Source organism: Balaenoptera musculus, chromosome 1 (assembly GCF_009873245.2).
Source record: "Balaenoptera musculus isolate JJ_BM4_2016_0621 chromosome 1, mBalMus1.pri.v3, whole genome shotgun sequence".
Classification (NCBI taxonomy): Eukaryota; Metazoa; Chordata; class Mammalia; order Artiodactyla; family Balaenopteridae; genus Balaenoptera; species Balaenoptera musculus.
Window position 1 is genome coordinate 65,846,294 of NC_045785.1, and position 24,703 is coordinate 65,870,996.

At 36.3% G+C, this 24,703-nt stretch overlaps 1 protein-coding gene across 1 annotated transcript in view; it reads left to right on the plus strand.

Moving 5' to 3' along the window:
* Positions 1-24,703, plus strand: part of MSH4 (mutS homolog 4) — a 92,213-nt gene that overhangs the window by 46,617 nt on the left and 20,893 nt on the right. The window contains exons 10-15 of the mRNA XM_036867644.1: positions 7,813-7,877; positions 9,005-9,174; positions 13,163-13,299; positions 14,306-14,409; positions 15,655-15,779; positions 17,022-17,222. Coding sequence (XP_036723539.1) covers positions 7,813-7,877; positions 9,005-9,174; positions 13,163-13,299; positions 14,306-14,409; positions 15,655-15,779; positions 17,022-17,222 — 802 coding nt within the window. The remainder of the gene's footprint in view (positions 1-7,812; positions 7,878-9,004; positions 9,175-13,162; positions 13,300-14,305; positions 14,410-15,654; positions 15,780-17,021; positions 17,223-24,703) is intronic.

The following is a 24,703-nucleotide window of genomic DNA, read 5'->3' on the forward strand; positions in this document are numbered from 1 at the left end:
TCAATTTCGCTCCTTTTTATGGCTGAGTAATATTCCGTTGTATATATGTGCCACATCTTCTTTATCCATTCATGTGTTGATGGACATTTAGCTTGCTTCCATGTCCTGGCAATTGTAAACAGTGCTGCAGTGAACATTGTGGTACATGTATCTTTTTGAATTATGGTTTTCTCAGGGTATATTACCAGTAGTGAGATTGCTGGGTCATATGGTAATTCTATTTTTAGTTTTCTAAGGAACCTCCATATTGTCCTCCATAGTGGATGTATCAATTTACATTCCCACCAACAGTGTATGAGGAAACCCTTTTCTCCACACCCTCTCCAGCCTTTATTGTTGGTACATTTTTTGATGATGACCATTGTGACCAGTGTGAGGAGATACCTCATTGTGGTTGTTTGCATTTCTCTAATGATTAGTGATGTTGAGCATCTTTTCATGTGTTTCTTGGCAATCTGTATGTCTTCTTTGGAGAAATGTCTATTTAGTCTTCTGCTCATTTTTGGATTAGGTTGTTTGTTTTTTTGATATTGAGCTACAGAGCTGCTTGTGTATTTTGGAGATTAATCCTTTGTCAGTTGCTTCATTTGCAAATATTTTCTCCCATTCTGATGGTTGTCTTTTTATCTTGTTATGGTTTCCTTTGCTGTGCAAAAGCTTGAACTTTAATTAGGTCCCATTTGTTTACTTTTGATTTTATTTCCATTATTCCAGGAGGTGGGTCAAAAAAGATCTTGCTGTGATTTATGTCATAGAGTGTTCTGCCTATGTTTTCCTCTCAGAGTTTTATAGTATCTGGCCTTACATTTAGGTCTTTAATCCATTTTGAGTTTATTTTTGTGTATGGTGTTATGGAGTGTTCTAATTTCATTCTTTTACATGTAGCTGTCCACTTTTCCTAGCTCCACTTATTGAAGAGGCTGTCTTTCCTACATTGTATATTCTTGCCTCCTTTGTCAAAGATAAGGTGACTATATGTGTGTGGGTTTATCTCTGGGCTTTCTGTCCTGTTCCATTGATCTATATTTCTGTTTTGTGCCAGTACCATACTGTCTTGATTACTATAGCTTTGTAGTATATCTGAAGTCAGGGAGCCTGATTCCTCCAGTTCCATTTTTATTTCTCAAGGTTGCTTTTCGAGGTCTTTTGTGTTTCCATACAAATTGTCAAATTTTTTGTTCTAGTTCTGTGAAAAATACCATTGGTAATTTGATAAGGATTGCACTGAATCTGTAGATGCTTTGGGTAATATAGTCACTTTCACAATGTTGATTCTTCCAATCCAAGAACATGGTATATCTTTCCATCTGTCTGTATTGTCTTTGATTTCTTTCATCAGTGTCTTATAGTTTTCTATATACAAGTCTTTGGCCTCCTTAGGTAAGTTTATTCCTCGGTATTTTATGTTTTTGTTGCAATGGTAAATGGGAGTGTTTCCTTGATTTCTCTTTCTGATTTTTTGTTGTTAGTGTATAGGAATGCAAGAGATTTCTGTGCATTAATTTTGTATCCTGCTACTTTACCAAATTCATTGATTAGCTCTAGTAGTTTTCTGGTGGCATCTTTAGGATTTTCTATGTATAATATCATGTCATCTGTAAACAGTGACAGTTTCACTTCTTCTTTTCCTACTTGGATTCATTTCATTTCTTTTTCTTCTCTGACTGCCGTGGCTAAAACTTCCAAAACTATGTTGAATAATAGTGGTGAGAGTGGGCAACCTTGTCTTGTTCCTGATCTTAGAGGAAATGCTTTCAGTTTTTCACCATTGAGAATGATGTTGGCTGTAGGTTTGTCATATGGCTTTTATTATGCTGAGGTAGGTTCCCTCTATGCCCACTTTTTGGAGAGTTTTTGTTGTAAATGGGTGTTGAATGTTGTCAGAAGCTTTTTCTGCATCTATTGAGATTATCATGGTTTATATACTTCAGTTTCTTAATATGGTGTATCACATTGATTGATTTGCATATATTGAAGAATCCTTGCATTCCTGGGATAAACCCCACTTGATCATGGTGTATGATCCTTTTAATGTGCTGTTGGATTCTGTTTGCTAGTATTTTGTTGAGGATTTTTGCATCTGTGTTCCTCAGTGATATTGGCCTGTAGTTTTCTCTCTTTGTGATATCTTTGTCTGGTTTTGGTATCAGGGTGATGGTGGCCTCATAGAATGAGTTTAGGAGTGTTCCTCCCTCTGCTATATTTTGGGAGAGTTTGAGAAGGATAGGTGTTAGCTCTTCTCTAAATGTTTGATAGAATTCACCTTTGAAGCCATTTGGCCCTGGACTTCTGCTTGTTGGAAGATTGTTAATCACAGTTTCAATTTCAGTGCTTGTGATTGGTCTGTTCATGTTTTCTATTTCTTCCTGGTTCAATCCTGAAAAAGTATAACCATACTTTTGTAAGAATTTGTCCATTTCTTCCAGGTTGTCCCTTTTATTGGCATATAGTTGCTTGTAGTACTCTCTCAGGATCCTTTGTATTTCTGCAGTGTCAGTAGTTGCTTGTCCTTTTTCATTTCTAATTCTGTTGATTTGAGTCTTCTCCCTTTTTTTTCTGATGAGTCTGGCTAATGGTTTATCAATTTTGTTTATCTTCTCAAAGAACCAGCTTTTACTTTTATTGATCTTTGCTATTGTTTCCTTCATTTCTTTTTATTTATATCTTATCTGGTCTTTATGATTTCTTTCCGTCTGCTAACTTTGAGTTGTTTTGTTCCTCTTTCTCTAATTGCTTTAGGTGTAAGGTTAGGTTGTTTGTTTGAGATTTTTCTTGTTTCTTAAGGTAGGATTGTGTTGCTATAAAATTCCCTCTTAGAACAGCTTTTGCTGCATCCCATAGGTTTTGGGTCATTGTGTTTTCATTGTCATTTGTTTCCAGGTATTTTTTGATTTCCTCTTTGATTTCTTCAGTGATCTCTTGGTTGTTTAGTAGCGTATTGCTTAGCCTCCATGTGTTTATTTTTTTTACAGATTTTTTTCCTGTAATTGATATCTAGTCTCATAGCGTTGTGGTTGGAAAAGATACTTGATATGATTTCAGTTTTCTTAAATTTACCAAGGCTTGATTTGTGACCCAAGATATGGTCTATCCTGGAGAATGTTCCATGAGCACTTGAGAAGAAAGTGTATTCTATTGTTTTTGGATGGAATATCCTATAAATATCAATTAAGTCCATCTTGTTTAATGTGTCATTTAAAGCTTGTGTTTCCTTATTTATTTTCTGTTTGGATGATCTGTTGATTGGTGTAAGTGGGGTGTTAAAGTCATCTACTATTGTTGTGTTACTGTTGATTTCCCCTTTTATGGCTGTTTGCATTTGCCTTACGTATCGAGGTGCTCCTATGTTGGGTGCATACATATTTACAATTGTTATATCTTCTTCTTGGATTGATCCCTTGATCATTATGTAGTGTCCTTCCTTGTCTCTTGTAATAGTCTTTATTTTAATTTTATTTTGTCTGATATGACTATTGCTACTCCAGCTTTCTTTTGTTTTCCATTTGCATGGAATATCTTTTTCCATCCCCTTACTTTCAGTCTGTATGTGTCCCTTGTTCTGAAGTGGTCTCTTGTAGACAGCATATATATGGGTCTCGTTTTTGTATCCGTTCAGCCAGTCTGGGTCCCTTGGTTGGGGCATTTAATCCACTTACGTTTAAGATAATTATTGAAATGTATGTTCCTATTACATTATCTTAATTATTTTGGGTTTGTTTTTGTAAGTCGTTTCCTCCTCTTGTGTTTCCTGCCTAGAGAAGTTCCTTTAGCATTTGTTGTAAAGCTGGTTTGGTAGTGCTGAATTCTCTTAGCTTTTGCTTGTCTGTAAAGCTTTTGATTTCTCTGTCGAATCTGAATGTGATCCTTGCTGGGTAGAGTAATCTTGGTTGTAGGTTTTTCCCTTTCATCACTTTAAATATATCTTGCCACTCCCTTCTGGCCTGTACTGTTTCTGCTGAAATATCAGCTGTTAATCTTATGGGGATTCCCTTGTATGCTTTTTGTTGCTTTTCCCTTGTTGCTTTTAATATTTTTTCTTTGTGTTTAATTTTTGTTAGCTCGATTAATATGTGTCTTGGCATGTTTCTCCTTGGGTTTATCCTGTATGGGACTCTCTGTGCTTCCTGGACTTGGGTGGCTATTTCCTTTCCCATGTTGGGGAATTTTTCAGCTATAATCTTTTCAAATATTTTCAGCTCCATTTTTTTCTTCTTCTTCTTCTTCTGGGACGCCTATAATTTGAATGTTGGTGTGCTTAATGTTGTCCCAGAGGTTTCGGAGACTGTCCTCTATTCTTTTCATTCTTTTTTCTTTACTCTGCTCTGCGACATTTACTTCCACCATTTTATCTTCCAGCTCTCTAATCCGTTCTTCTGCCTCAGTTATTCTGCTATTGATTCCTTCTAGAGTGTTTTTTATTTCAGTTATTGTGCTGTTCATTAATGTTTGTTTGCTCTTTAGTTCTTCCAGGTCCTTGTTAAACGTTTCTTGTATTTTCTGTGTTGTATTTCCAAGATTTTGGATCATCTTTACTATCATTACTCTGAATTCTTTTTCAGTTAGTTTGTCTATTTCCTCTTCATTTATTTGGTCTTGTGCGTTTTAATCTTGCTCCTTTGCCAGTAAGATATTTCTCTGTCTTCTTATTTTGTCTAATATACAGTATTTGAGGTCTCTTTTCCCTAGGCTGCAGGATCACAGTTCCTCTTACTTCTGTTCTCTGCCCCTTGTGGTGGTGTTGGTCCAGTGTCTTGTGTAGGTATCCTGATGGGAGGGACTGGTGCTTGCGTTCTGGTGGGTGGAGCTGAGTCTTTTCCCTCTGATGAGCAGGGCCGTGTCAGGTGATTTGTTTTGGGGTGTTTGTTAGCTTCGTATGACTTTAGGTAGTCTGTGTGCTGATGGGTGGGTTTGTGTTCCTGTCTTGTTTGTTGTTTGGTATGACGTGTCCAGTGCTGGGAGCTGCTGGCAGTTGGGTGGACCTGGGTCTTGGATTCAGTTAGAGGCCTCAGTGAGAGCTCTTGGCAGTTAATCTTCCCTGGGACCAGGAATTCTCTGGTAGTCCAGCATCCTGGATTCGGTGCTGCCATTCCAGAGCCTCAGGCCCATCTTCTGGTCGAGGAACCAAGACCCCGCAAGTCACTTGTCCTGGCAATAAAGGGGATTAAAAAAAAAAAAAGACTAACAAAACCCCAGACAAATGGTAAAAAGTAAAATCAAACAAATGGAAACAGAAGCAAGGAAACATGCCACACACACAGAAAAGAAACAAAAACAGAACCAAATAAATCAAATAGCAGGAGAACAACCAGACAAACAGAAGAACCCAAGAATGAAATCAATTAAGAGGAAAGCTGGCAAAAACCCAAAACCAAAAAGCAAAACCAAAGCAGAATTCTAACTGAAGAATGAAGCAAAGAAACAAAACAAACCGACAAAAATGGTATTAAAAAAAAAAGAAAAAGAGAAAGGGGAAAAAAGACAGAACAACAGAAAAACAATGTAGAAATAGAAATATATTTTAAAAAATAGAAAGTATATTAAAGAAAGAAAAAGAAGGCAAACAGAACCCTGGAGAAATTGTAAAAACAAAAACAGAAACAAGGAAACACACAGACACGTGTAAGAAACAAAACAGAGCCAAATAAAACAAAAATCAAGAGAACAACCAGAGAAATACAAGAACTCAAAAATGAAATCAAACAATTAGGATTAAAACTAACATAAACACATAACCTAAAAACCAAACCAAACCAGTGTGCCAAACGAATAAAACAAGGAAACAGAACTGATAAAAATAATTTAAAATAATAAATAAAATAAAATAAATAAAAGGGAAAAAACACAGGCAACAGAAAAGCAAAGTAGAAATGGAAATATAAAAAAAAAGAAAAAAAGAAAAAAAAATATATTAAAGAAAAAGAGGAAGGAAAAAAATAAGGGAAAAGAACACAGAACAACATAAAAGCAAAGTAAAAATAGAAATTTATAAAAAAATAAAAATAAAAATATTTTATAAACCATGGAGATCCCAGAAGACTGAATTTAAATAAAAACAAAACTAAACAACAAACAAACAGAAAGAAAAAAAAGCTAGAGCCAACAACAGAATGAATCAAAACGTAATAAAATTAATAGTAATAATTATGTTTCCCTGGAGTCTCCACTGTAAGTGTCCTTACATGCCATGAGCCACAGCTCACCTCTGCCTCCCCAAGAGGCCCTCCTCTGCCTCTGGGCTGGTCTCTGGACCTGCTGTGTGCCCTGTGGGGACCACTCAGACTCTGATCTGGCCCAGTTCCTGCATGTGCTTGCCCCGAAAGTCCACAGCTGCCAGAGCTAGACCGTTTTCATTTGTGGGAACACTCATTGTCTACTCAGATATTCTATAAAAACAGGGTCTTCCTAGTGGGGATTTGATCTGCAGCTTGTACAGCTGATGGAAAGATTTTCGATCTTCTTCCTTAGTCACCCTGTCCCTGGGGTTCAGCTTTGGTTTTATCCCCACCTCTGCATGTGGTCCACCCACAGGAGTCTGGTCCTGAGGCTGCCTTGGAGCTCTTGGTCTTCCCCTGTGAGGACCAGGTGCAGAGGTGGTATGACTGCTTGGATCACGAGAGCCCTGGCGGTGCCAAATGTGCAGGGAAACCAGCGGCCACAGGCGCCGGGTCAGTTGTTTAATAAGATATTCCTCAGTTTGTGTGATTGTTTCCTCATGATTAAATACTGCTTGCACATATTTGGCAATAATACTCTATGAGCAATGTTGTATCTTTCTCAGTGTATTACATCAGGAGGCACATGATGTCATTTTTCTTTCCCTTCTTGGTGATAATAACTTTGATTAATTACTTCACTATAAAGTTATAAGTAATCTGTGGAGAGATACCGTGAGACTGTGTAAATATACTGTTTCTTGTCAAACTTTCACCCATTGATTTTGTTATTTATTAATGACTCTTACCTGAAGTAACTCTGATGGTTACAGAATGGTGATTTTTCTTATCTACTTTTAAATAGATGGGGGAGAAAAGGAGCATGTAATGATATAAATTTTTTGATTTGAAAAAGGGACAGGAAATATATCATAATACTTATAATATTTATCTTTGGAAAGGTGGTAGAATAATGAGTGATTTAAATGTTTTTCTTTATGCTCTTATGCATTTCTAGTTTTTATTGGCATGTAAATATTATTTTTCTATTAATAAGCAAAAAAGTTATTGCCATTGCCTCATAACAAAACTAAAATAGGAGGTAAAAGTCAGGTTACCTATGTTTTCTCTCTTTTCTGTTTATTCGAATAGTGATCACTCATAGTTTCCATTAAGCAAAATAAAATCCCTACTTTTGCCATATAAGAATGGAGAAGTTGCTCTATTTACAAATATACAAAACATTTTTTTAGTTTAATGTATTAATACATTTAAACCAAATTTTGGAGTTATATGTAGAGTACTCTGAATGTACAATGATAACTGTTTAACTGCATTAATAAGTAGTTAATTAAACTAGTTAAACTACATTAATAAGTAGTTTAATGTTAATATTAGTTGGGCGGCAAGAAAAATAAAAGTCATAATAGTAAAGCAGTGGATGCCACTGTTTAGCCATGTGCTCTTTATCTGAAAAATGGGCCAGATACAACCTGTCTTCACCTACATACCTAAAATTTCTGTTATGAGTATATAAATGAGAAGATGAAGCAAGAAAATACTTGGTAAAATGTAAAGTACTAAGCAAGTCTAAAATGCTTTGTTTGAATAATGTCATAATTTATTATCCTTAACTATCTTTTTCTTTATTCTTTAATAGATTACTCTGAAGAACTGTAACACACCTTTATTAAGAGCTTACTATGGTTCCTTGGAAGATAAGAGGTCTTTGTCATTCAACTGTTAATAAAACAGCAGATTATTTCTTTCTTCCTGATCATAACTGATTTTAAGAACTCTAATTGTATTCTATAGAACAATTACTTGAGCTTTGGTTAACAGAAATTTTAAACTGTTCATTAAAAATTTATTTATATATTACATTTTATAAATACCAATAAATAGGGTAACAGCACATTGAGGGTTTGTGTTAATGGACAATTAGAATAGCATTAAAAATTGAAATCATACAAAATTTTAATATTTCTTTTTTTCTTTTAACTATTCTCCAAGGAAAGACTTGCAAATATAAAAATATATTATTCTTTTGTGTTAAATCATGAAGGACTTAATGTAACCAAAAAATAGTCTATATGAATACTGAATAAGATCTAATTACAGTTTACTTTTAGTATTGCTTTTAGCAGTGGCACCTTGGTTCTTGAACAAAAAGACTTGTGATACTTAAAAACTGTTATTTCATTGATTCAAGATGCACACCTTATGTGAGGTTAGAAAATGAGGTTAATAAAACCGAATTATTACAGATAAATACAGAACAGAATACTGTAAAATAAAAGGTTAGGAAAATAGGTGTTACCAGACTCCTGGTCTGCATGATCACTGCACTTAGACACTGATAATTGAAAGGTTCCTGTTATACTGTCTCATAATATGCTTAATCTCCCTTGCACCAGCTGAGGGCAAGGACCATATGTTAATCCTTCTTTGAATCCCTGCACCTAACACAGTGATTGCTACATGGTATAAGTAAATGTTTATTGAGTCAGTGAGCATGAACCCAGAATTTTTATAAAGTGCTTCAAGGATATATTTTATATTCACAGACACAGTTAGTATGTGTAATTTGGGAGATCTGTTTATTAGCAGTTGTAGGATTGTTCTTGGTGGTCTCATGTTATTTTAGGAGAGTAGTTATGACTGACGAAATAGTTTACAATTGATGTAGTCACAGTCCTAATTTATGTAATTTTATATATATTGCTTATTTATTTGCAAAATAATTTTCAACAGTAATTTTAAGAAAATATGTTATTTGCTATCATTAACTGTTATTCAAATTATCAATTAACATAACTGTTTGACTTATTGCCTATAATGTTCTTTTTTAGGTTTGTAATCATACTTGACAAGATTAAAACAGTAATTAATGATGATGCAAGATACATGAAAGGATGCCTGAACATGAGGACTCAGAAGTGCTATGCAGTGAGGTCTAACATAAATGAATTTCTTGACATAGCCAGAAGAACATATACAGAGATTGTAGATGACATAGCAGGTAATTTAATTACTTGAACATATTTTTTCTGTTTTTTAGAAATAAAACAAATTTTTTTAGGACATGTTGTGCTTTTTTGCTGATTATATTAATGATGCATATTTTAAATTTATTTTTTGTTACCAAAACAAATAACAGATAATGTTAACAGATATTATCATTTAAGGAGCCTTTAAAAAAAAAAAGATCTCAAAGTGTTATAATGTGTCCCTTCTTTTCTACAAACTTAAATTTAGAGTTCCTTCAAATTTAAATATAGGGTTACATGAAGGCTAGGAGAGTAGTTTACCTTTGTACAATGTTGAGTATAAATTGCATGAAAAATACTGGCTATCAGTGCTAAAGGGTTTCATTGGAGGAAGAGATATCATTTTTGTCTAGAAGAGGTAGCATTTCAGCTAGTACAGTAATTCATTTTGTGAATTTACTAATCTCCTAGTTAATATAGACACTGTCGGGCTTCCCTGGTGGCGCAGTGGTTGAGAATCTGCCTGCCAGTGCAGGGGTCGCGGGTTCGAGCCCTGATCTGGGAGGATCCCACATGCCGTGGAGCAGCTGGGCCCGTGAGCCACAATTACTGAGCCTGCGCGTCTGGAGCCTGTGCTCCGCAACAAGAGAGGCCGCAATGGTGAGAGGCCTGCGCACCGCAATGAAGGGTGGCCCCCGCTTGCTGCGGCTAGAGAAAGCCCTCGCACGGAGGCGAGGACCCAACACAGCCATAAATAAATAAATAAATTTAAAAAAAAAAAAAAAAAGTCTTTTATAAAAAAAAATATATATATATATATAGACGCTGTCCTAGGTACTGGGAATACATAGTGAATAGAACAAAGTCCCTGTCCTCATGGAGCTATAATAGTAGTAGAGACAGATAATAAAGAAACATACACACATATGTATGTGTATATGTATATATATATATATATATATCCATATTGATATATAAAGTATATCAATCATATATAGTACATAATTTCACATGGATTTAAGATACATGAAGAAAAAAACAGTAGGTTAGAGGGGTCAGAGTGTGACTGAGTGTGGAGGCATAACGGATGGGAATATTTTTAGTAGAATAGCCTAAAAAGGAATTCTGCCCTCTGGCAGTGGTACAAACTGAAGCACAATGGCCTGAGGAAACCTTAAGGGATGAGTGAGGAAATTTGTTAGGATGGTATAGGGCATTTCCTTACAGAACTACTAAGAGATAAGGTCAGAAATGTAGACTGGGGATCAGAATTTAGTTTTCGAAGGCCAGATTGGAGATTTTTCCCAAGGAGAATGAAGAGGCACTGAGATGTTTTTGCTCTATGGAATGAAATTGATGAAGGAGATATGTTGAGTGAATTTGAGTGGAGCAATGGAAAGAGGAACTATTATAAGTTATTACAAGTTAACAAAGCATTATTTAGGGTGTATGTGAGAAGAGAGAGATGCAGAGGTTGAAGGAAGAATTGATAAGAGTTAATCATTGAACTCAAAATGGATTAAAGACCTAAATGTAAGGCCAGACACTATAAAACTCTTACAGGAAAACATAGGCAGAACACTCTTTGACGTAAATCACAGCAAGATCTTTTTTGACTCACTTCCTAGAGTAATGAAAATAAAAACAAAAATAAACAAATGGGACCTAATGAAACTTAAAAGCCTTTGCATAGCAAAGGAAACCATAAACAAGACGAAAAGACAACCCTCAGAATGGGAGAAAATATTTGCAAATGAAGTAACTGACAAAGGATTAATCTCCAAAATATACAAGCAGCTCATGCAGCTCAATATCAAAGAAACAAACAACCCAAACAAAAAATGGGCAGAAGACCTAAACACATTTCTCCAGGAAGACATACAGATGGCCAAGAGGCACATGAAAAGATGCTCAGTGTCACTAATTATTAGAGAAGTGTGAATCAAACCTACAATGAGATCACCTCACACGGGTCAGAATGGCCATCACCAAAAAATCTATATACAATAAATGCTAGAGAGGATGTGGAGAAAAGGGAACCCTCTTGCACTGTTGGTGGGAATGTAAATTGATACAGCCACTATGGAAAACAGTATGGCTGTTCCTTAAAAAACTAAAAATAGAGCTACCATATGACCCAGCAATCCCACTACAGGGCATATACCCAGAGAAAACAATAATTCAAAAAGACACATGCACCCCAGTGTTCACTGCAGCACTACAATAGCAAGGACATGGAAGCAACAGAAATGTCCATCAACAGAGGAATGGATAAAGAAGGTGTGGTACATATATACAGTGGAATATTACTCAACCATAAAAAGGAACAAAATTGGGTCATTTGTAGAGACGTGGATGGACCTAGAGTGGAGTAAGTCAGAAAGAGAGAAATAAATATCGTATATGAACGCATATACGTAGAATCTAGAAAAATGGCATAGATGATTTTATTTGCAAAGCAGAAATTGAGACCCTGATGTGGAGAACAAACGTATGGATACCAAGAGGGAAAGTGGGGGTGGTGGGATGATTGGGAGATTGGGATTGACACATATACACTATTGATACTATATGTAAAATAGATAATTAATGAGAACATACTGTGTAGCACAGGGAACTCTACTTAATGCACTGTGGTGACCTAAATGGGAAGGAAATCCAAAAAAGGGGATATATGTATATGTATAGCTGATTCATTTTGCTGTACGGTAGAAACTTACACAACATTGTAAAGCAACTGTACTACAATAAAAATTAATTTAAAAAAATATCGGGAGGAAGAATGGGTTACAGCGAGAGCTGGCTCTCTCTCTGTTTTCCAATCTGCCAAGCAGCCAGGCCTGGCTGGTTGAAGCGTGGCTCATTCCTCCTCATCCCAGCAGAGTTTCTTTACCAACAGCAGCTGCCTTCCACTTACTCATGCCCAGTGATCTAGGGCTTGTCTCTCTCTGGAATTCCGTTCATTTAGACTTGTGTCCAGATCTCTTTCAATAACTTTTATGACAGAAAATTTCTAAATTTATTGTTTTCTCATGGTTACAGTGGCACTGATGGTTTTTTGTGACTTTTTAATATCCTAGCTAAAAGTGGAACCTTCTATCATTTATTTGATTTTTTGGTTTTGTTTTTATTGGCCTTTTAAAAAAAAAAACTATTTTTTTACTTCTTACTTTTTTAACTTGTTTAAACTTTTTTACTTTTTAGTAAGCTGTTTATTTTTATTCTAGCACCAGGTCCTTCTCAGTTAATTTGGAAGTAAGCACCATCTAAATGATCAGAAGGAGAACCTGGCTAAGGCTCTAATTTTTTCTCATTCACTTTTTCATTTATTCAGTCATTTATTAAATTGGCAAACATTGATAGAACACCTACCAGCACTGAACAGAGCAGTGGGCTCGACACCGTGGTGGGGCAAACACAGATGAATGACACAGTTGTGACCACAATTTAGTGGCTTAAGCTGAGTTTTAATTGGACTCACAAGTGTCTTCTCTTAGGAGACACAGAGATATCCAGGAGTAGACAATGGGTCTCTTGTATTAAATGTCATTAAAAAAATCTTTCCTGCCTTCAAAGTTGAAAAAAATTAAAAATAATACAAATGAATCTATATACAAAACGGGAACAGACTCACAGACATAGGAAACAAACTCATGGTTACCACAGGGGAGAGGGAGGGAGGGACAAATTAGGAGTATGGAATTAACAGATACAAACTACTATACATAAAATAGATAAGTGATAAGGATTTACTATATAACACAGGGAATTATATTCAATATCTTGTAATAACCTATAATGGAATATAATGTGCAAAAAATCCCACTGGATCACTATGTTGCACACATGAAACAAATGCAATGTTGTAAAACAACTATACTTCAAAAAAAAAAAAGTAACAAGACCTTCCCACTTATATATAAAATAACAAGAAAAAGTTATATGATTTTTTTAAACACGAAGAGTAATTTTTCTCACTAAAATTTCTTTGTTTTTGTTTTTCTTGTTTCTGGTCACTAGGAATGATATCGCAGCTTGCAGAAAAATATAGTCTTCCTTTAAGGACAAGTTTTAGCTCCGTTCGAGGATTTTTCATTCAGATGACTACAGATTGTACAACCCTACCCAATGATCAGCTTCCTTCAGAGTTTATTAAGGTTCATTCTAGAGTTTTGGTTAGGAAATTATTGTTTCTGATTTTACAGAATTGCATTTACATATTTTCAGGCACTTCTTGAGTATTACATGACGAATTTCTGAATGTTTTGTGTATTGCTTCTCTTACTCCTACCCACCCACCTAATAGCTTTACTAATCGAAAAGCGAATGAGAAGATCTTTTTTTAGAGAAATACCAAACACAGTGTTTCCCACAGTTCTGGGAGCTTGGTATGGGTAAAAAAAGGAAAATGAAGAAAGAAAGTCCAAAAGGAAGTTTTGATCAAAGAAGTTTGGAAAGTACTGTACTATCTCTTCTCAATGCACATCTGCCTATTAAAGGTTTAATAAAAGTCCTAAAGTAGAGAAATTTGCTTGATTTTTTAAAATCCAGTATTGCCAAACCTTTGGGCCAGGGTGATATTTTTTTCTATATACATGTTAACTCCTCCACAATATACCAGTTTGGGAAAGTCTAACCCACTCTAATCTTTGTTTTCTCTGCCCCCAGGGAGTACCTTTTGACAAAAACAAACCATTCAACTTTCGGGTCTTTAAAATACGTATTGTATTACCAAGTAATGAGGGATGGATGAAGTAAAGAATGGGCTGAGAGTTAGTAATGGGTTAGAGACTGAGTGAGGTTTGGATATGGGTCAAGGGCTAAGACAGGGAGGGATCAGAGAAGGAGTGAGGATTACTATCTACCATGCATATTATTACTTGGTAATAAGATGTAGTGTTTTAACATTTCTACATGGCTCCTTTAAGACCTGTAAAAATAGTCATGTCAGATGGACCAGGTTAAAAAATTCTGCTTTAACTTTAGAAGTGATTTTCCTTTTCTCTTTCACAAACATTATTTGGGACTTTTTTTGTGAGATTATTACCTGAAAAATTAAAGTGATTAACCTAAGTACCTATACTTCTATTGTTTTAAATCTGTATGTTTTATTTCATAAGAGTATATATGTATCTTGACCTTTGTTTTTTAATCTCCTAGCAGATTTCTAAAGTGAAAAATTCTTACAGCTTTACATCAGCAGATTTAATTAAAATGAATGAAAGATGCCAAGAGTCTTTGAGAGAAATCTATCACATGACTTACATGTAAGAGCACTTGAAATTTTTGAATACTGAATTAAATTGGTTTAATTTGAGGTACTATAAGTTTCATTAATTGACTTTTTGTCTGGTTGTGGAAAATTGTAGTTACAAATGTTAGCAAGGAAAGACCATTTTCTGGAAAACCATTTAAGACTTTAAAGTCTGTCATTGTGACTGGGATCACTGAGCCTCACAGAACATTCAGGGCAAATCTTAATTACAAAACCAAACGAAACCAGACCAAACAAACGCATTATACTGTGTTATAGAAAAAGTTTGATACCCAACCAAATTTCTACATTTCAGCAGTACTTCATTCATTCTTTTTATAAAGTTTTAAGAAATGTCATAATGACATGAGCTTGAAATACCTGTAGTACCACTGATACTTTTGTAGTATATATTCCACCATGATGTAGAACTTGGCACATCTGGGCTTATCTTGGGCCCAGATAAGTTTCATTAGGTTTATTCTTTTTCTTTACTATGTAAGCCCTCAAATTTTCATGCCTTAGTACTGACATAACAATATCACAATAATGCCAGTCTTTTGCTGTTCATGAAACGGTAGCAATGTGTCTAGAAATAAGAACTAGGACATTGGTAAGCTGAGATGATAAAGATAAATGTTGGGCTTTCAAAACAATTTCAGAGCATAAACCAAAAAGATTATAAGATATAGTAAGCTGGGGAACATATTTCTCCATGTAAGGGAAAAACTTATATTATGTCACAATATGATAACTGCCACATAAAAGCTTAAATAATTATGTTGTTAGGATGTGTGTGTGTGTGTGTGTGTGTGTGAGAAGAGAGAGAGAGGGCGAGAGAGAATGGGTGAGAGAAAATACATAATAGCTTTTGTGTTGAATTTAACATTGCAAGAACAAAATTATTAGCAGATGGGATCTGTTGAAGTATAGTGAGGGCTTGCTTTGACCTATATAAAGTATTTCTATTAATAAAAATTTATTTTATTAATATTTAATAAAAGCAGTTATTTTAAAAACTTGGTGTTAATACACTAGAAGATGGATTCTTTGCTACTCAGTAACTGTGACCTTGAGTATAAGCTTCACTTTCCTCATCTCTAAAATGAGGCAATAGAACAATAGACTTTACCTGTAGTGTACAACTCAAATGTGAATGTTATTTTACCTCAGACAATGAATTTAATATTGTTTTACAATTGCATTGTATGTCCCTCTGTAAAAGGCACTACTTGTCTTACCAAACATGTGTTTTCAGGATAGTGTGCAAACTGCTTAGTGAGATTTATGAACATATTCATTGCTTACATAAACTGTCTGACACTGTGTCAATGCTGGATATGCTACTGTCATTTGCTCATGCCTGCACTCTTTCTGACTATGGTAAGTTATTTTCTTTGGGATAAATATGTTGCGTACTGAAATTTGTATTCCATTCAAGCAATTTTATATAACAATTATGAATGGTTTACATTTTTTTTTTTTGTTACCTGAAATACAGTGTCTTGCTTATGGTCCTAGACTAAGACTCAAGATAGAGAAAGTGAAAATATCCTTAAATTTTCGTTTAAAAGTCAGAAAAGTATTTACTGAGAAATTGAGAAATCAGAAAGAAAAAAAAAAAACTGCAAGAAACTTTAAAGTTTCCCCAAATAAGAAAGACTGTATGATGGGAAAAGGTATTTTACAAAGATTTTTTTTCATCTTTGATATTTCTGTATTTCTTATGGAAATGTTAAATTTTTCAATTGGTATTATATAGGCCAAAACTTTTCAATCTTTTATGTCTCTTTTGGGGTTAAAACCTTACATTAGAGATCAGCTATTTTAATAGTTTTCTTAACTATTAAGATATTTGATGTTGCTCCATTTTGAGAGGGACCATTCTGAAACTCAAAACTTATAAATAGTGAATTTTTGATGTTAAAAATGATTTAAAAATAGTAAAAAATTGTTTTCTAATCAGCCTCACTTTTATAATGAATGCTTTCAAGTTTATCCATGTGTTTCATCTAGAAGCATGTTGCATTTCAATTTTTACTTGTCCTCCCACCCTCCACCTCAGAAATTATCTATACAGACCTGATCATTGTTTCTTGCTATAAATTAACAAAATCTTTTGTGTCTGTTTTCTCTACCCTCTGAGATTTCTTTTTAGACAAAATTTCTATAACTTTGGACATAAAATTATGTTTTTATTTGGTTTTACTCTATTTTCAGACCTCATTTGGAAAGCTAAGTATGTCAAATTTGAAATAATGCTTAAGGCAAGATTAAGTAAATGTGCAATTTTAGAGCACTTGTAAATTAATTGTTATTTTAAAAGTGTTATCAGAGGCTGGTTGATTCGTTTTAATTATGCAAATCTGAAAAAGTTATGAACTCTTTTGGAGCCCAGCACAATGACAGGGAGCTAAGTCTTAGATTTTTCTGGAAATGAATAAAAGTTGTGATGTGATTAGACTGTGTCAATTATAATTTAGAAGAATTAGAGATAAAATAATATCTTAATGATATTGTTCCAAATTGAGCCAGGTAAAATCACTAAAATATAAACAGTATGTACATACCACAGAATCTTTAAGTATAAATATATTAATCTTTCAAAAACATTTTTCTCTTTAGTTCGGCCAGAGTTTACTGATACTTTAGCAATCAAACATGGATGGCACCCCATTCTTGAAAAAATATCTGTGGAAAAACCTGTTGCCAACAATACCTATATTACAGAAGGGAGTAATTTTTTTATCATAACTGGACCAAATATGAGTGGGAAATCCACATATTTGAAACAGATTGCTCTTTGTCAGATTATGGCCCAGATTGGTAAGTTGTGGATTTACTTTATAGTTACCAATTCTGCTCCCCATTTAAAGCATTTCTTGCCCAGTGTTTTATTTTTATTTTTTTTAACATCTTTATTGGAGTATAATTGCTTTACAATGTTGTGTTAGTTTCTGCTGTATAACAAAGTGAATCAGCTATATGCACACATATATCTCCATATCCACTCCCTCTTGCATCTCCCTCGCACCCTCCCAATCCCCCCTTCTGGGTGGTCACAAAGCACCAAGCTGATCTCCCTGTGCTATGCAGCTGCTTCCCACTAGCGATCTATTTTACATTTGTTAGTGTGTATATGTCAGTGCTACTCTCTCACTTTGTCCCAGCTTACCCTTCCCCCTCCCCGTGTCCTCAAGTCCATTCTCTACGTCTGCATCTTTATTCCTGTCCTGCCCCCAGGTTCATCAGAACCATTTTTTTTTCTTTAGATTCCATATATGTGTGTTAGCATACGGTATTTGTTTTTCTCTTTCTGAATTACTTCACTCTGCATGACAGACTCTAGGTCCATCCACCTCACTACAAATAACTCAATTTTGTTTCTTTTTATGGCTGAGTAATATTCCATTGTATATATGTGCCACATCTTCTTTATCCATTCATCTGTGGATGGACACTTAGGTTGCTTCCATGTCCTGGCTATTGTAAATAGAGCTGCAATGAACATTGTGGTACATGACTCTTTTTGAATTATGGTTTTCTCAGGGTATGTGCCCAGTAGTGGGATTGCTGGGTCATTTGGTAGTTCTATTTTAAGTTTTTTAAGGAACCTCCTTACTGTTCTCCATAGTGGCTGTATCAATTTACATGCCCACCAACAGTGTAGGAGGGTTCCCTTTTCTCCACACCCTCTCCAGCATTTATTGTTTGTACATTTTTTGATGATGGCCATTTTGACCGATGTGAGGTAATACCTCACTGTAGTTTTGATTTGCATTTCTCTAATGATTAGTGATGTTGAGCATCCTTTCATGTGTTTGTTGGCAATCTGTATATCTTCTTTGGAGAAATGTCTGTTTAGGTCTTCTGCCCATTTTGGATTGGGTTGTTCGTTTTTTTGATACTGAGCTGCATGAGCTGCTTGTATATTCTGGAGATTAATCCTTTGTCAGTTGCTTCGTTTGCAAATATTTAATCCATTTGAAGTTTATTTTTGTGTATGGTGTTAAGGAGTGTTCTAATTTCATTCTTTTACATGTAGCTGTCCAGTTTTCCCAGGTCTACTTATTGAAGAGGCTGTCTTTTCTACATTGTATATTCTTGCCTCCTTTGTCAAAGATAAGGTGACTATATGTGCTTGGGTTTATCTCTGGGCTTTCTGTTCTGTTCCATTGATCTATATTTCTGTTTTTGTGCCAGTACCATACTCTCTTGATTACTATAGCTTTGTAGTATAGTCTGAAGTCAGGGAGCCTGATTCCTCCAGTTCCGTTTTTCTTTCTCAAGATTGCTTTAGCTATTCGAGGTCTTTTGTGTTTCCATACAAATTGTCAAATTTTTTGTTCTAGTTCTATGAAAAATACCATTAGTAATTTAATGGGGATTACATTGAATCTGTAGCTGCTTTGGGTAATATAGTCACTTTCACAATATTGATTCTTCCAATCCAAGAACATAGTATATCTTTCCATCTGTTTGTATCATCTTTGATTTCTTTCATCAGTGTCTTATAGTTTTCTGCATACAGGTCTTTTGCCTCCTTAGGTATGTTTATTCCTAGGTATTTTATGTTTTTGTTGCAATGGTAAATGGGAGTGTTTCCTTGATTTCTCTTTCTGATTTTTTGTTGTTAGTGTATAGGAATGCAAGAGATTTCTGTGCATTAATTTTGTATCTTGCTAGTTTCCCAAATTCATTGATTAGCTCTAGTAGTTTTCTGGTGGCATCTTTAGGATTTTCTATGTATAGTATCGTGTCATCTGTAAACAGTGACAGTTTTACTTCTTCTTTTCCTACTTGGATTCATTTCATTTTTTTTTCTTCTCTGACTGCCGTGGCTAAAACTTCCAAAACTATGTTGAATAATAGTGGTGAGAGTGGGCAACCTTGTCTTGTTCCTGATCTTAGAGGAAATGCTTTCAGTTTTTCACCATTGAGAATGATGTTGGCTGTAGGTTTGTCATATGGCTTTTATTATGTTGAGGTAGGTTCCCTCTATGCCCACTTTCTGGAGAGTTTTTATCGTAAATGGGTGCTGAATGTTGTCAAAAGCTTTTCCTGCATCTATTGAGATTATCATATGGTTTTTATACTTCAGTTTCTTAATATGGTGTATCACATTGATTGATTTGCATATATTGAAGAATCTTTGCATTCCTGGGATAAACCCCACTTGATCATGGTGTATGATCCTTTTAATGTGCTGTTGGATTCTGTTTGCTAGTATTTTGTTGAGGATTTTTGCATCTATGTTCCTCAGTGATATTGGCCTGTAGTTTTCTCTCTTTGTGACATCTTCATCAGGGTGATGGTGGCCTCATAGAATGAGTTTAGGAGTGTTCCTCCCTCTGCTATATTTTGGGAGAGTTTGAGAAGGATAGGTGTTAGCTCTTCTCTAAATGTTTGATAGAATTCTCCTGTGAAGCCATCTGGTCCTGGGCTTTTGTTTGTTGGAAGATTTTTAATCACAGTTTCAATTTCAGTGCTTGTGATTGGTCTGTTCATGTTTTCTATTTCTTCCTGGTTCAGTCTTGAAAGGTTGTACTTTTGTAAGAATTTGTCCATTTCTTCCAGGTTGTCCCATTTATTAACATATAGTTGCTTGTAGTAGTCTCTCATGATCCTTTGTATTTCTGCAGTTTCAGTTGTTACTTCTCCTTTTTCATTTCTAATTCTGTTTATTTGTCTTCTCCCTTTTTTTCCTGATGAGTCTGGCTAATGCTTTATCAATTTTTGTTATCTTCTCAAAGAACCAGCTTTTAGTTTTATTGATCTTTGCTATTGTTTCCTTCATTTCTTTTTCATTTATTTCTGATCTGATCTTTATGATTTCTTTCCTTCTGCTAACTTTGGGGGTTTTTTGTTCTTCTTTCTCTAATTGCTTTAGGTGTAAGGTTAGCTTGTTTATTTGAGATTTTTCTTGTTTCTTGAGGTAGGATTGTATTGCTGTAAACTTCCCTCTTCGAACCACTTTTGCTGCATCCCATAGGTTTTGGGTCGTCGTGTTTTCATTGTCATTTGTTTCCAGGTATTTTTTGATTTCCTCTTTGATTTCTTCAGTGATCTCTTGGTTGTTTAGTAGCGTATTGCTTAGCCTCCATGTGTTTGTATTTTTTTTAATTTTTTTCCCATAATTGGTATCTAGTCTCATAGTGTTGTGGTCGGAAAAGATGCTTGATATGATTTCAATTTTCTTAAATTTACCAAGGCTTGATTTGTGACCCAAGATATGGTCTATCCTGGAGAATGTTCCATGAGCACTTGAGAAGAAAGTGTATTCTATTGTTTTCGGATGGAATGTCCTATAAATATCAGTTAAGTCCATCTTGTTTAATGTGTCATTTAAAGCTTGTGTTTCCTTATTTATTTTCTGTTTGGATGATCTGTTGATTGGTGTAAGTGGGGTGTTAAAGTCACCTACTATTATTGTGTTACTGTTGATTTCCCCTTTTATAGCTGTTAGCATTTGCCTTATGTATTGAGGTGCTCCTATGTTGGGTGGGTTAATATCTACAGTTGTTATATATCCTTCTTGGATTGATCCCTTGATCATTATGTAGTGTCTTTCTTTGTCTCTTGTAATAGTCTTTATTTTAAAGTCTATTTTTCTGATATGAGAATTGCTACTCCAGCTTTCTTTTGTTTTCCATTTGCATGGAATATCTTTTTCCCATCCCCTCACTTTCAGTCTGTATGTGTCCCTAGATCTGAAGTGGGTCTCTTGTAGAGAACATATATACAGGTCTTGTTTTTGTATCCATTCAGCCAATCTGTATCTTTTGGTTGGAGCATTTAATCCATTTACCTTTAAGGTAATTATTGATATGTATGTTCCTATTACCATTTTCTTAATTGTTTTGGCTTTGTTTTTGTAGGTCTTTTCCTTCTCTGTGTTTCCTGCCAAGAGAAGTTCCTTTAGCATTTGTTGTAAAGCTGGTTTGGTGGTGCTGAATTCTCTTATCTTTTTATAGAGGTTTTTTTTTTAAAGATTTTTTTTTTTTTTTTTTGGCTGTGTTGGATCTTCATTGCTGCACACAGGCTTTCTCTAGTTATAGCGAGCGGGGGCTACTCTTCATTGTGGTGCGTGGCTTCTTATTGTGGCGGCTTCTCTTGTTGTGAAGCACAAGCTCTAGGCACGTGGGCTTCAGTAGTTGTGGCACGTGGGTTCAGTGGTTGTGGCTCATGGGCTCTAGAGTTCAGGCTCAGTAGTTGTAGCACACTGGCTTAGTTGATCCACGACATGTGGGATCTTCCCAGACCAGGGCTCAAACCCATGTCCCCTGCATTGGCAGGCGGATTCTTAGCCACTGCACCACCAAGGAAATCCCTTTTCTGTAAAGGTTTTAATTTCTCCTTTGAATCTGAATGAGGTCCTTGCTGGGTAGAGAAATCTTGGTTGTAGGTTTTTCCCTTTCATCACTTTAAATACATCCTGCCACTCCCTTCTGGCTTGTAGAGTTTCTGCTGAAAGATCAGCTGTTAACCTGATGGGGAATCCCTTGTATATTATTTGTTGCTTTTCCCTTGCTGCTTTTAATATTTTTTTCTTTATATTTAATTTTTGATAGTTTGATTAATATGTGTCTTGGCGTGTTTCTCTTTGGGTTTATCCTGTATGGGACTCTCTGCACTTCCTGGACTTGATTGACTATTTCCTTTCCCATGTTAAGGAAATTGTCGACTGTAATCTCTTCAGATATTTTCTCAGACCCTTTCTTTTTGTCTTCTTCTTCTGGGACCCCTGTAATTTGAATGTTCCCATGTTTAATGTTGTCCCAGAGGCCTCTGAGCCTGTCCTGAATTCTTCTCATTCTTTTTCTTTATTCTGCTCCCTGGCAATTATTTCCACCGTTTTATCTTCTAGCTCACTTATCTGTACTTCTGCCTCAGTTATTCTGCTATTGATTCCTTCTAGAGTATTTTTAATTTCAGTTATTGTGTTTTTCGTCACTGTTTGTTTGCTCTTTAGTTCTTCTAGATCCTTTTTAAATGTTCTTGTATTTTCTCCATTCTGTTTCCGAGAGTTTGGATCATCTTTACCATCATTACTCTGGATTCTTTTTCAGGTAGTTTGCGTATTTCGGCTTCATTTATTTGGTCTTGTAGGTTTTTACTTTGCTCCTTCGTCTGTAACATACTTTTTTGTCATTTCATTATTTTTTTTTTGATGGGTTGTGCTGTATTCCTGTCTTACTGGTTTTTTGGCCTGAGGCGTCCAGCACTGGATTTTGCAGGCAGTTGGATAGAGCTGGGTCTTGGTGCTGAGATGAGGACCTCCAGGAGGCCTCACTCCAATTGATATTCCCTGGGGTCTGAGGTTCTCTGTTAGTCCAGTGATTTGGACTCGGAGCTCCCACCACAGGAGCTCGGGCCTGACCTCCAGCCTGGGAACCAAGATTCCGCAAGCTGCATGGCGAAAAAAAAAAAAAAAAAAAAAAAGGAGCAGTACAATATGAAAGAATAATAAACAAAATAAAGTTAGAAAGATAAAAAATATATTAGGAAAAATAAAAATATAATTGAAACAACTGCAACAAAGTAAAATAAAACGACAGCAGAAAAAAAAAAAAAAATGGAGGGCCGTGGTGGGGAACAAGCCAAAAGGAAAGAACAATAACAAAGTATAAAGAATAAAAGAAAATTAGAAAAATAAAGTATTTATTAGGAAAAATAAAAATATAAATGAATCAACAACAATGAATCAACAAGGTAAAACAGAACCCCAGTCTAAAAGAGGGGGAAAAAAAAAAGTCTTGGCTTTGTGGGTGGAGTTTGGGGGGGGTGGAACTTAGGAAGGGGCGGGGTTTAGGGCAGGGCAGCACCTAGGCGGGTGGGGGGGTGACGTTTGAGCATGGGCCGGGGCCTAGGCTCAGGACCCATGCAGCCAGAAAAGGCCTTGGCGGTGGGGCCTAGGTAGGGTGACATTCAAGCGTGAGGCGGAACCTCTGCTTAGGACCTGTGCGGAAGGGGAGAGGCAGCAGGTGGAAGGGAAGGCCTCTGGAGTGTGGGGTTTCTTTGGAGGTAGGACCTTGAGTGAGGGTGTGTGGGTGGGGTTTAGGCCCAGTGCATTGGAGGGGGTCTCCAAGTGTAGAGGTAGGGCCCTGGGTGGGAGTGTAGGGGCGGGGCTTGGGCTCTGCACGTCAGGAGGGAGCCTCCGAGGGCAGAGGATTAGGCCTGGGAGACCAACAGGCTCCCCGGTGCCTAAGTGGACAGGGAAAGCACTGGCCACTTTCCCTTCCTCCTCTGCATGCCCCCCCCACCATCTCCCCCAGAGTTTCCCCTGTCCCTGCTGGACCCCTAACCGTGGGTGGGTCCCACTGGGTGTAGGAATTCCTCTCCTCCCCCAGCCACCCCTCAGGGGTGCCAGTCTTGGAGGTCCGGCCTTTACTTTTGCTCCCCCTTCCCTCCCTCCCACTCCCTCAGGACCCGCCAGGCTGGAGGGGGCCTAGGTGGGCAGAGGATCAGGCCTTGGATCTCAGCAGGTTCCTGGGGGCCCAAGTGGGCAGGGGAAACCTGGCCACGCTCCCTTTTGACCCTCTGCCCTCCCAGTGGTCCCCCAATTTCCCGCTTCAGGTGTGGGATCCCTTCCCCTCCCCCAGCCGCCCCTCAGGGGCGCCAGTCCCATCCCACCTCCACTTCTCCTCTCCCTTCACTCCCCACACGCCCCACGTCCTACCCGGTCGCTGGGGATTCCTCCCATCCCCTTAGGTGTCCGTGGTCCCCCAGTGGTGCCTGGTAGGTGCCCTAGTTGTGCGGAGACACGAATTCTGCATCCTCCTAGTCCACCATCTTGACTCCACCTGTGCCCAGTATTTTAGATCTAGGTGCTTGATTAACCCAAGAATAGTTTGGAGTAGATTTTCTTACCTAAAAGTATAATAGTGTCTAATATATATATATATATATATATATACATACACACCATAAGTTTTACTATTTGGTATTTATTAAGCTCCATCTAATTTGGATTACATTGTACTGAAAATTTTGTGGGATATAACAAAAGAAAAATTTCCTTAAAATAGCTATTAATGTTGTATGAACTACTGCTAAACTGAATCATATAATTATCTGAGATTCAAAAAGTTTGTTGGGAGGAAAAGTGAAGTAAGTAGGATAAACTGCTGCTTCTAATAACCCATGTAAGATTTTCCCAAAATTATAACATTGGGAACAGAAACATTTCCCTTACTTAATTTAAGGGGTACCAATAACTTGGCCACAGCAACTGATATATTACACACATGTGTGTATACACACACATGTAAATGGCTGTCACTGGCCCAACATTGTTACATATTTCT